A 12,122-nucleotide genomic window follows, 5' to 3' on the forward strand; every position below is an offset into this window, starting at 1 on the left:
ATTAAATTGTGCTTTGACAACATGGGGTAGATAATTTTCCTCAGTCTAGACCAGTGGTTCGCAAACTTTAACAACCTGTGAACCCCTTTCACTAAAATGTCAAGTCTCACAACCCCCCCCAAAAAGGAATACTTCCAGGAATTTTCTCCTTTACCTTAGTATAAGTTATAAAAAGCAGTGATCTTGGAAATATAAAAAAAGATACATGATTACACACTATTATTAATCATTACAGTATTTTTATTACATTATGAAAAAGGCAACACTCTTCCAAGATCTTACTTTCATAGCTTGTATCACTTTGAATAAGGCCTGTTATAAGAGAAGGCTTCTATATTTCATCAAAGAGTATCAGATGTGAAACAGCATGAAGGTATTTAAGAAGCCAACTCAAAGAGTTCCTCCTACACAAGCATTCAGGTCTTGAGCAGTCCAGGCAAACAACACACGTTACAACAAAGCTTAAACTTGTTCTTCATAATAATTTTAAAACACAATACTTGCCTATTTAAATTTTAAAAACAGCAAAAAAAAAAATCCACCTCCCTTTCCATTTCTCATAAGGAGTCTTGATGTTTAAATCTCCTCAATGTGATAGATATGCTTGCTTTGATCTGCTTAGCTCTTGGAAGTCCAAGGGCTCCAGGCTGCTGGCCCCATGCTGCCCAGGGTCCCTACGGACAGCTCTTTCCACCATTAGGGAATTTTTCCCCCCCGCCGAGAACCCCCTGTAACATTTTGCGCACCCCAGTTTGGGAACCACTGGTCTAGCCAAACCCCCAAAGGCAGTCTACATTACAGGATTCGCCACAACTATGCCACTGTAGTACCATAGCGTAGACACTTCCTACGTTTATGTAAGGGGTTTTTTCCCCCTCATCCATTTTATGTAAACCCAAGCTCTGGTAGCTAGTCGATGGAAGAATTCCATCTAGTCACATCTACACCTTGCCTTAACTACAGTGTTCAGGAGTGTGAATTTTTTCATATCCCTGAGCAACGTAGATAGGCAAACCTAAATAATAAATGCAGAAAAAAGGACAGTAGGGATGCTGAGCCCTACGGAAAGCCACAAGTTTGTCAACTAACATATTTGTACTTGGTAGATGGATACTGCATAATGTTAACTCTTGTTAACAGTCCTTGGGCAGACTTATCCCAGAAGACACTGTGGAGAACAGGGCAGAAACATAATTTTATGACAGACCTAGCACTTGCCCCCAAGGAAGATACATGTTCATCCAGCCTGATGTCTGCTTCACAAGGACACTTGGCTAGCATATCCTTCAGGTGACCAGTCAGCTAAAGCGTACTAGACTAAACACTGGTGTAAGACTAGCGAGGGTAGGTCCTGAAAAACAGACATTTCTAATTTCAGAGACCCATGGATACCCTAATTATTTATGAAGATTGACAGTGTTGTTCATTTACACTAATGCAGAATAGGATGTGATTACAGTGGATGAGTCAGGATTTTTTGGAGTTGGTAACCGTTTGGCAGGGCCAGCAAAGATTATTTAAGGCTGGTTCTGACCAATAGCAGGTACAATGCCTAGTTCCAATGCACTGCTCAGCTGCCATGCATACCCCAATGCTCCATTGACTTCAGTGAAATGTTAACAGGTAACAGTAGCACAGCAGTTAAAGTGGAGGACTAGCAAAGGGTTAAGATGAATCTAATCTGAAATGAAACACCAAATCAGAGGTTGAAAACGCTCCCCCCAATAGCTATGATAATGAGATGCAACACTTGATATCCTTCATACACTAGCTGATGAATCGTTGGTCATTTCTGATCTTGGCTATCTGAGTCAGCATATTTAAACCCACTACTAAATGGGTAACAGATTTATAAAAAATATATATATCTCTCTTACACATATTAGTCATATCTTCATGTTATCTGACTTAATCTCTTTCATCTTCTATAATATCATCTCACTCAGCTTATCCAATAAAAAAAACAGTGTCATCTTTGTGATTCCACTCAGTTCATTTTGACTCTTATGTAATACAGGGTAGCACTTGCAAAAACATACACTGAAAGTCAATGGGCCTTCGGAGCCTAAAGGTATGTCTACACTGCAAAGAAAAACCCACAGCACTGAGTCTCAGAGCAAGGATCAACTGACTTGGGCTCAGGCTGCAGGACCAAAAATAGCAGCGTATATGTTCCTGCTCGGGCTGGAACCCGAGCTCCAAGATCATTTCCCCTTACCAGGCATCAGAGCCTACAGTGCTATTTTTAGTCCTGTAGCCCGTACCCGGCAAACCAAAGTAAACTGACCTCGGTTCTGAGACTTGGTGCCACAGGTTTTTCCTCTACAGTGTAGACATACCCTTAGTCACTTCAGGGACTTGGGCCCCTAAGTCACCTTATGTACTTTTGAAAATATTATTCTAAGACTGTGTTGCTATTTAATGGTTGCAAATATTACAGGGGAATAGTTTACATGTAATAAAAATTCACTTCGGTATTTCTTTAAAGCATTTCTATTAAATTTAACAACAAAACTGTGTGTTTATATAGCTCCTTCCATCTGAGGATCTCAAAGCACTTTACAAGCGTTTGGAAATTACGCCTTCTAACGTGCCTGGAAGCATCATCACTATTTACACATGTGGTAGACTGAAGCACAGAAAGATTAAGACCCCAGCTACACACTAAGGGCTTGTCTAGAGTAGGATTTAAAATTATGGTTTTAGGAGATATTAGATAACTCATCCTAACATGTTCTTAAACTGTGTTAAGATCTACACCGCCTTGTCTACAGTACTGTTTTAGAATACCACACCTTTAACTCCCAGTCAAAAACACACCAAAAGCCTAGCAGAATCCCCATTAGTTATCACATGCTTAAGGGTTGGCAGGATAGGATCCACATTAAGCATTGTCTGGGTACCAGTCCCACCACAATTCCCACCACAAGGTTAAAACACAGCTCTTTCTTGCTGTGTAGACTGAAGTGAATTACGTTTTTACCAGATACTTGTTAGACAGAGGTAGATCTACAAGCACAGGTTACAGGAACCTCACTTCTAATGTCAAGCTGCTAGGAAAGAGAAAGGATCCAGGGATTTCTACAAGGATCCTGTCCTTAGATCCTGCTCCTACATCAACTTCACATAAAATTTAAGCTCCACTCTAAGTTGCCACTGTTCCTGCTGAAAGGGAGAAAAGGGTTTTCCAGCTCCTCCTACCCCCCAAGAGTACCTTAGCTGCTAAGAATGAGGAAGTGGAGACCTGCTCTACTTCTTAAAAGCACCTGGTTACCTTAACTTGGAAGGACAGACAGCCTGGGAAAAAAAAGAAAAATCTTACCCAACTTGACATAGAATATTAGGGTCGGAAGGGACCACAGGAGGTCATCTAGTCCAACCCCCTGCTCAAAGCAGGACCAATCCCCATTTTTTGCCCCAGATCCCTAAATGGCCCCCTCAAGGATTGAACTCACAACCCTGGGTTTAGCAGGCCAGTGCTCCAACCACTGTGCTATCCCTCCCCCCATATCAGGCTAAACAGCAACAGACAGTCATCAGAACATCAAGAATTATAGTTGATACACAAATAGGAGGAATGTGTTTTGTATTAAGTGGAAGTTTGTTAATAACTAGCTTCAGGAAATAATATAGCTGAAAATGCTCTGAGGAAGGTCTGCAGAGACACAGACTGAACTTCTGTGGTCACCATTAAAACTGTTACAAACCCCTTTGTAAGTAATGAATGTGACTACAATATTCCATATACTAAGTAACAAACACTAGGTAACATGATTCATTTACAAAGGCAAAGCAACCAATATGCTGCTATCTATATTCCTTACAAAAAATGAAGGAAAAATCCCTGGAAAAATCATGGAACAGTCCTCAAGGAATCAATTCTGAAGCACTTAGAGGAGAGGAAAGTGATCAGGAACAGTCAGCATGGATTCACCAAGGGAAAGTCATGCCTGACTAATCTAATTGCCTTCTATGACGAGATAACTGGTTCTGTGGATGAGGGGAAATCAGTGGACGTGTTATTCCTTGACTTTAGCAAAGCTTTTGACACTGTCTCCCACAGTATTCTTGCCAGCAAGTTAAAGTAGTATGGGCTGGAAGAATGGACTATAAGGTGGATAGAAAGTTGGCTAGATTGTTGGGCTCAACGGGTAGTGCTCAGTGGCTCCATGTCTAGCTGGCAGCCGGTATCAAGTGGAGTGCCCCAAGGATCGGTCCTGGGGCCCGTTTTGTTCGATATCTTCATAAATGATCTGGAGGATGGTGTGGATTGCACCCTCAGCAAGTTTGCAGATGACACTAAACTGGGAGGAGAAGTAGATACGCTGGAGGGTAGGGATAGGATACAGAGGGACCTAGACAAATTGCAGGATTGGGCCAAAAGAAATCTGATGAGGTTCGACAAAGACAAGTGCAGAGTCCTGCATTTAGGACGGAAGAATCCAATGCACCCCTACAGACTAGGGACTGAATGGCTCGGCAGCAGTTCTGCAGAAGAGGACCTAGGGGTCACAGTGGACAAGAAGCTGGATATGAGTCGACAGTGTGCCCTTGTTGCCAAGAAGGCCAATGGCATTTTGGGATGTGTAAGTAGGGGCATTGCCAGCAGATCGAGGGACATGATCGTTCCCCTCTATTCGATATTAGCGAGGCCTCATCTGGAGTACTGTGTCCAGTTTTGGGCCTCACACTACAAGAAGGATGTGGAAAAATTGGAAAACGTCCAGCGGAGGGCAACAAAAATGATTAGGGGACTGGAATACATGACTTATGAGGAGAGGCTGAGCGAACTGGGATTGTTTAGTCTGCGGAAAAGAAGAATGAGGGAGGATTTGATAGCTGCTTTCAACTACCTGAAAGGGGGTTCCAAAGAGGATGGATCTAGACTGTTCTCAGTGGTGGCAGATGACAGAACGAGGAGTAATGGTCTCAAGTTGCAGTGGGGGAGGTTTAGGTTGGATATTAGGAAAAACTTTTTCACTAGGAGGGTGGTGAAACACTGGAATGCATTACCTAGGGAGGTGGTGGAATCTCCTTCCTTAGAAGTTTTTAAGGTCAGGCTTGACAAAGCCCTGGCTGGGATGATTTAGTTGGGGATTGGTCCTGCTTTGAGCAGGGGGTTGGACTAGATGACTTCCTGAGGTCCCTTCCAACCCTGATATTCTATGAAATATGATGGTTACATTCATTTCTCACAAAAGCAAAACTAGAAAGATGTTAACGATGACTGTTTTAAGTACATTATAAACAGGCTTGGAAGAATTAGACTTATGTCAGTAAGTGCTGATTTCACCACACACAATGAAAAAAGTGTTCCCACAATTATAGTTGAAATTTACAGATAGGCAAAGACAGACAAATGTTGCTTGAGAACTTAGGAGTATGACTTAAGGCTATTTATTTCATATATTTGGGCATGTGATGTTGACAATTTGTGTTTTAACCATTAAAGCTTTGAGTCTCAATGTCTAACACCATTAAATAAATTGTCTGACCACCACTCCCCTCCATAACTTCACACAACTGCCAAAATTTAAGTCAATAAAAACCTAAAAAAAGGCAAAATTGTGGGCAACTGTGAAGATTTAAAACTGATAAAAAACTGCAAGAGTGCTTAAAAACCATCAATATTATCCATCAAAATTGTTTTAAAAAAATAAAAATCAAGTTCTGCCATGTCTATTTATAAAGAACTGAGTAAAAATACAAGGTGACTGCCACTGGATCTCCCTGTAAAACAGAGCAGCTGATACAACTGAAAGCGACTGGTACTGCCACCATCAATAATATCCAAACAGGATTTCCATTTCTCTGCTTCTAACTTTGAAATGTGTTATATTTACATGAATTATAATTAGACACAGATAAATGGTCCCCTTCCCCCAGGCATTCTTTTTTTAAATAAACAGCCCCACCTTTTATATTTTTGGACGGACTACGATTCATCACATAAAGGCTGATGATGTATAAAGTGAAATGGCTGCAGAAATTATCTGAGTCACTGCAGCATGCCTTGAAGCATGTCCTGAAATGGAGACAGAGGGGAAAAGACCACTTTGTCATTAGGTTACAAAAGGGCATATGAATAGTGGGAAGAACTACAAGCAAGGATTACCCATAAATCTTTGGCCATCTGGGTCAACAGGCAATTCCCAAAGTATATGGCATGCCAAGTGCCCTTTACTAAGTTAATTATAACACAAGACAGAAGCGTTTTTCATATTAACAGGTTTCAGAGTAACAGCCGTGTTCGTGTGTATTCGCAAAAAGAAAAGGAGTACTTGTGGCACCTTAGAGACTAACCAATTTATGTCTCTAAGGTGCCACAAGTACTCCTTTTCTTTTTTCATATTAAGAAGGTACATTGAGGTGGGGGCCAAGGGACTCAAAACAACAGTATGGAACACATCACTGTTTGTTAAAATGTAGGGGATGAGGTGGGTTACTTTCATTTTGGAGAATCTGTTCTAAAAAATAGGCTCTAATCTGTAATATCCAAAAATATGTTCGAACCATCCAAGGAAGCAGCAATGCATTTATAAGCAGCTTCATTTGGGTGCTTTGCCTTTTTACTGCCTTCAATTGCATATCCTTCTTGGGAAGGGCATTATTCTCAAACATTAGACCTTTACAGACGGCACTTGGAGGGTATTTATAAATTATTTGATATGGTCACTATGGCCTCCATGGATAAGAAGCATAGGGCAGGGGTGAGCAAACTTTTTGGCCCAAGGGCCCCACTGGGGTGCGAAACTGTATGGAGGGCCAGATATAGAAGGCTCCCACTACTTCCCAGCCCCTGACTGTCCCCCTCAGAACTTCCCACCCATCCAACCCCACCCCACTCCTTGTCCCCTGACTGCCCCCTCCCAGGTCCCCCACCCCTAACCGCCCCCCCAGGACCCAACCCCTATCTAACCCCCCCGTACCCTGTCCCCCCCAGAACCTCTGCCCTATCCAATCACTCCCTGTTCCCCATCCCCTGACAGCTCCCCGGGACCCTGTGCCCCAGCCCCCTTACCATGCTGCTCAGAGCAGCATGTCTGGCAGCCGCACTGCCCGGCCAGAGCCAGATACGCTGCCCTGCATGAGCGTGCAGCCCTGTCACCCAGAGTGCTGCCTGAGTGGCTTCGGGGGAGGGGCCGGGGGCTAGCCTCTGGGGCCAGGAGCTCAGGGGCCAGGCAGGACGGTCCCACAGGCTGTAGTTTGCCCACCTCTGGTATTAAGGTGAGCTATTACCAGCAGGAGTGGGGTGGGAGGGACCTTTTGTAGTGATAATCAAGGTGAGCCATTGTCAACTGCTGGAAATGGCCGACCTTGATTATCACTACAAAAAGGTGTCCCGTTCCTCCTTCGCCCCCTCCCCCTGCTGGTAATAGCTCACCTTAAGTGATCACTCTGGTTACAGCATGTATGGTAATACCCATTGTTTCATGTTCTCTATGTATATAAATCTCCCCACTGTATTTTCCACTGAATGCATCCGATGAAGTGAGCTGTAGCTCACGTAAGCTTATGCTCAAATAAATTTGTTAGTCTCTAAGGTGCCACAAGGACTCCTTTTCTTTTTGCGAATACAGACTAACACAGCTGCTACTCTGAAACAACAAAAGGTTCTCTAGGACAGATTATGCCCTCAGTGATAACTGTACAAGCCCACAGTCTTCAGTAGGTTTAAGCAGGGTATGTCCCTGGAGGCATGAAGTCAAAAGAAAGTGAAGCATTCTTCTTCCAGTTTACTATAAAAAGGTACTGCTGTAAATAGATCAGTGGTTCTCAAAACTGACGGGCCACTTGAAAATTGCTGAGGGTCTTGGCAGACCACTTAATGATCTTTCCAAATGTTCTTTGTACTGTTAGCTAACTATTGTAAAGCGCTTTAGATAAGAGCGCTATACAAAAAAATCTTAAACATTTTTGTGTTCTACAAATAAAAGGGCACAACTCATTTTTATATCAGTACCTTACCTTTCTAATGTGATGGATGTGCCCTCTGTCCCCCACCATGGCAGCCCGCTGGGCTGGGAAGTGGGGGAGGGTCGCTCCCTCTCTCCCCCAAAGCGGCAGCCCCCAAGCTGGGGCTGGAAAAGAGGGCTTCCTCTTCCCGGCAGTCACAGTCCCGGAGCTGGGGAAAGTCACCTTTTTCTGGCTGCCACAGCCCCACACGTCCCAGTTTCCCCCCACCCCCTCTTCTCATCCCATTGCCCCCTCCCACCTACCCTCCTATTCCCCCCCACCACCAAGGCCACTACCTCACCTTACATGTGTGTCTTCTCCAGAGTCCAGGCACCTAATTAGTGGAATCACACCTGCACAGCTCCACTAATTAGGTGGGTGGCCCTTCGTTCTCTTGTGTACGGACACCCAGGCACGTACCTTAGTGCGAACTGTCTGTGGACCACAGTTTGAAAACCTCTGAAATAGATCATTTTTTACCTCCATAGAGCATTGCTACAATTTATGTTATTGGAAAGGCTAACACCATGCTTATGCCCTAAATTTCACAAAGCAATGAGTGTTAATAAAAAAATCTTTAGGATCGTTAATATATAGATATGAGCCCATTAATACCACATAAAATAGGTGGTTTGATTTAGTCTCCCACAAATGCATTGACTAAACACCAGCAAATCAGGAATGAATGAAGTGGCCTCAAGAGATTCAAATGCACACAGGATTTTTGGCCCCATGACTTCATCAGTTTCCTGTCAAAACTTCAGCCTTCTCTAAACTGGCTTTTGCTACACCGGCTTTCGCTGTTGCCTTCTTTCTCATATACTAGAGAATGAGAAAAATATTAACCATTATAAACATCTCCCATGATGACTGCATTGTATATAGTTCAGAAAATTTCTTCTAGAGTCAGTGATTCAAAGATATGGTTGTTTGTATATAAATACTAAACAACAAGAGCTGTAAGAGAAATAGGGTGGAAATTGATATCTAGTATTCTTCTCTTAAAAAGGCAGAGTCATTGGGACTGGATTATTTGCAAGAGCATCCCCTCCTCCCCCTGCAATCTCCAAATTGAGACAGTTTGCTATTATTATGCCTATCCTAAGTGGATAAGGCTAGAAAAGTGACCTTTAAAAAAAAAAAAAAACCACACACATGTAGTTTATTTCACTTAACTTTTTCCTTCCCCTGAGCAGTAGAATTATTCACATTCCCAACAATTGAGACATTTTCCTTCCTCATTTTTAAAATACCCATTTCTCCACAATTTTCACAGTTGGGGGCTTGGGGGAGAAGGAGAAAGATGACTGTAAGATAATTTTCTCAAGGCTGAAGACTAGACCAGACAAGACTCCTTAGACTGTGTTAATACCACTCTCCATCAGGCTAATGGGATTGCTGTTGAGCAATACAAGTCACCCTTGTCTCACAGAGCTGAGCATACTAAATCAAAAGCACTTGCTAGTTTGAGAGAGACCAGGAATCAAGGCTGTATCTATCTCCCACACACCTGTGTGGAACACTCAACAGGACACGTTCTACATTTCTGAATTGTGATATTTTCAGTTTGTTTTGATTTAAGTTATCAGCATGCATCCCAAAAGTCCTGGTAATAGATATTTATCTTGCAGGGTTTTTCCACCATGAAATATCATACCTCAACCATTTTCAAGTTGATCCTATGACTTCAATGCATTTGAAAAGGGAGTCTTGATTATTTGTAGTGAGCACATGACAGGAACAGCTTTGTAACATTTGGACTATGTTTTGGAAAAACAGTTGTGTACTTTAAATCATGTTTGATAAATATTTTAAAATATTTATAAAGGGTATAGAAAAGCAATTTTGAAACAAGTTCTATTTTTTGCTCATATGTTTTAAAACTCTGCTAGCAGAGTTTTAATATTGCTAATTTGTTAGTCTCTAAGGTGCCACAAGCACTACTTTTCTTCTAACAGGAAAGAGACTTAAGAAACCAGACCCCAAAAGATAGCTGCATTCTTCAAAGGCCTAAATTAATGGCTTTTTATGTGTGATACTCATTGTAATGTTTATCAATCAGCATGAGGCAACTGAAACCAAACAAGAAAGTGTCAGTCTTGTTCACCAATCATTTCTACATTACAAAAGAAGCTTGAAAACTAGTGGGAACTCCAGCCTTTCTACAAAGTGTTTTTGTGCTTAAAGCAGTGACAGCAGAACCCCTGAAAATAGCAATTCCTCCATTTAAACGCAGCATTCATCTACCCAGATCACCCCCCCCCCGGCCCTTCACCCATTTAAAGATTCCCAAGCTTCTCTTTTTACTGTTATGGTTACAGCGCAGAGGGAAGGGTTTAAACTTGGCAAAGTAACAGGCACCATCTGTAACCACATTTGCCTTGTGGGCATCAGAAGAAGATGAATCCCACATTCCTGCCTTTGAAGCTATCCAAACGGCAGCTCGCAAGGCAGGGAGCTCGGAGAGGAGTTTCCTGGCTCTGTCCTGCCGAGCCGGGCCCGAGAACTCCCCGCGGAGGGAGACACGTAGGGCCGCGGCAAGCAGAGGGCAGATGTCATGTTTTGGCTGCCAGCGCCCCCGAAGGCGCCTCCCAGGCGGAGGTAGGTAGCGAGGTGCCCGCACCGACGCCCCGGCGCGCACTGCAGGGAGCCAGGACTTCCCCGCCGGGCCCCACTGCAGGCAGGACCGAGCCGCCGCAGGCAGCGCGTCCCCTCCCGCGCCGGGCACGACCCCCACCGCCAGAGGCAGCGCCCGGCCCAGGGGGCTCCGCAGGGCCGCCCGCCGCAGCGCGAGGCCGCCCAGGCCACTCACCGTCTCATGGCAGCGCGGAGGGAGGAGGCGCGGGGCGGCGGGCCCGGGGCGCTAGAGGCGGGCAGCCCTCGCCATGGGGCGGCGGCGGCGGCGAGACCTCCCCGCGCCGCTGCGCTCTAATCACGGCGCTTCCCCTGGGCCAAGCCCGGCCGCATCCCCCCAGCCCTGCCCGCGGGGACTCGGCGGCGGACGACGAGGGGGGAAGCGCACAGAGGGACGAGACGCCGGAGAGCCAAAGTTCCCCGCGGCGGCGGGAGGGGCCGGGATGCTGCTCCTGCGGCGGGAGTGGGAGGAGGAAGTGGCTGCTCCCCGCTCTGCCAATGGACGCCCGGCGCTGTAATTAATAACCAGGCACATCATTTCCTCCCGGCTCCAGCCCGGCGCGCTGCCCCGCCTCGCCCCCTGCCGGCCGGCCGGCGCGGCGCACCCTGCCCGGCCATGTTCGCAGCCCGCCGCCCGGCCGGCCGCTCCGCGCCCCCGGTGAGTGTAAAGTCGCCGGTGCCGGCCCCAGGGCAGACGCGGAATGCGGTGTAAACCCGGCTGATGTGGATTGAGTTTAATGCAGCCCGCCTGCAGCCATAGGCGGCGCCGCCTGGTTTAAGAGTGCCCCTGCCAGCCCCCAGCAGTCAGAAGCGTTGAGTCAGACCCCCACCAGAAGTCATGACATTGACTTGAAAAGTAATAACTTTAGCGGCCTCCCATGTCTGAGCCATTAGGATGCACTTTGGTCACACGCTCCAGCTTTCCTCTGCAATCAGGAGGGCTAGAAACCCGCTTTTTTAAAAGTGGAGGTGTATTGCCAGGACTCCAGGAGCTGTGACTTTAAGCAAAGCGCCAACTATTCCATGACTCAGCCTGAAATGGCAAGAGCTGGCCACACAACCACACTGTGTTTTGCTCCAGTTTAACTACATCTCTTAAAAACTGATTTAATGTTACACAGATGCAACTTTGGCTACAGACAAGTCCCCAGAGAGGGCACCCATAGAACTGCTCCGACAGCACCTCCACCAGAGAGCAGGTCAGGGGCACCTGATAGCTGGAGAGTACACACTCACACCAGGGAGCTGCCAGAGATATTCTGTTGTGCTCATGCACATTCATACCAGATGACAGGTTTCAGAGTAGCAGCCGTGTTAGTCTGTATTCGCAAAAAGAAAAGGAGGACTTGTGGCACCTTAGAGACTAACCAATTTATTTGAGCATAAGCTTTCCTGAGCTACAGCTCACTTCATCGGATGCTCACGATGTAGCTCACAAAAGCTTATGCTCAAATAAATTGGTTAGTCTCTAAGGTGCCACAAGTATTCATATCAGAGAGACAAGTAGAAAACTTTTGAGGCAATGAGCCCCA

At 45.3% G+C, this 12,122-nt stretch overlaps 1 protein-coding gene across 5 annotated transcripts in view; it reads right to left on the reverse strand.

The window, feature by feature from the left end:
- ACVR1 (activin A receptor type 1) overlaps positions 1–11,101 on the reverse strand; it is a 136,084-nt gene extending 124,983 nt beyond the window's left edge. For 3 of the 5 annotated variants that reach the window (XM_073305528.1, XM_073305527.1, XM_073305526.1), the window contains exon 1: positions 10,769–11,101. In XM_073305528.1, the coding sequence (XP_073161629.1) occupies positions 10,769–10,776 (8 nt within the window). In that variant the 5' untranslated portion in view covers positions 10,777–11,101. The remainder of the gene's footprint in view (positions 1–10,768) is intronic. The other 2 variants (XM_073305530.1, XM_073305529.1) reach the window with 1 other exon arrangement.
- Between the last annotated feature and the right edge of the window lie 1,021 nt (positions 11,102–12,122).

The sequence above is a fragment of the Lepidochelys kempii genome, chromosome 11 (assembly GCF_965140265.1).
Source record: "Lepidochelys kempii isolate rLepKem1 chromosome 11, rLepKem1.hap2, whole genome shotgun sequence".
In the NCBI taxonomy this organism is placed as follows: Eukaryota; Metazoa; Chordata; order Testudines; family Cheloniidae; genus Lepidochelys; species Lepidochelys kempii.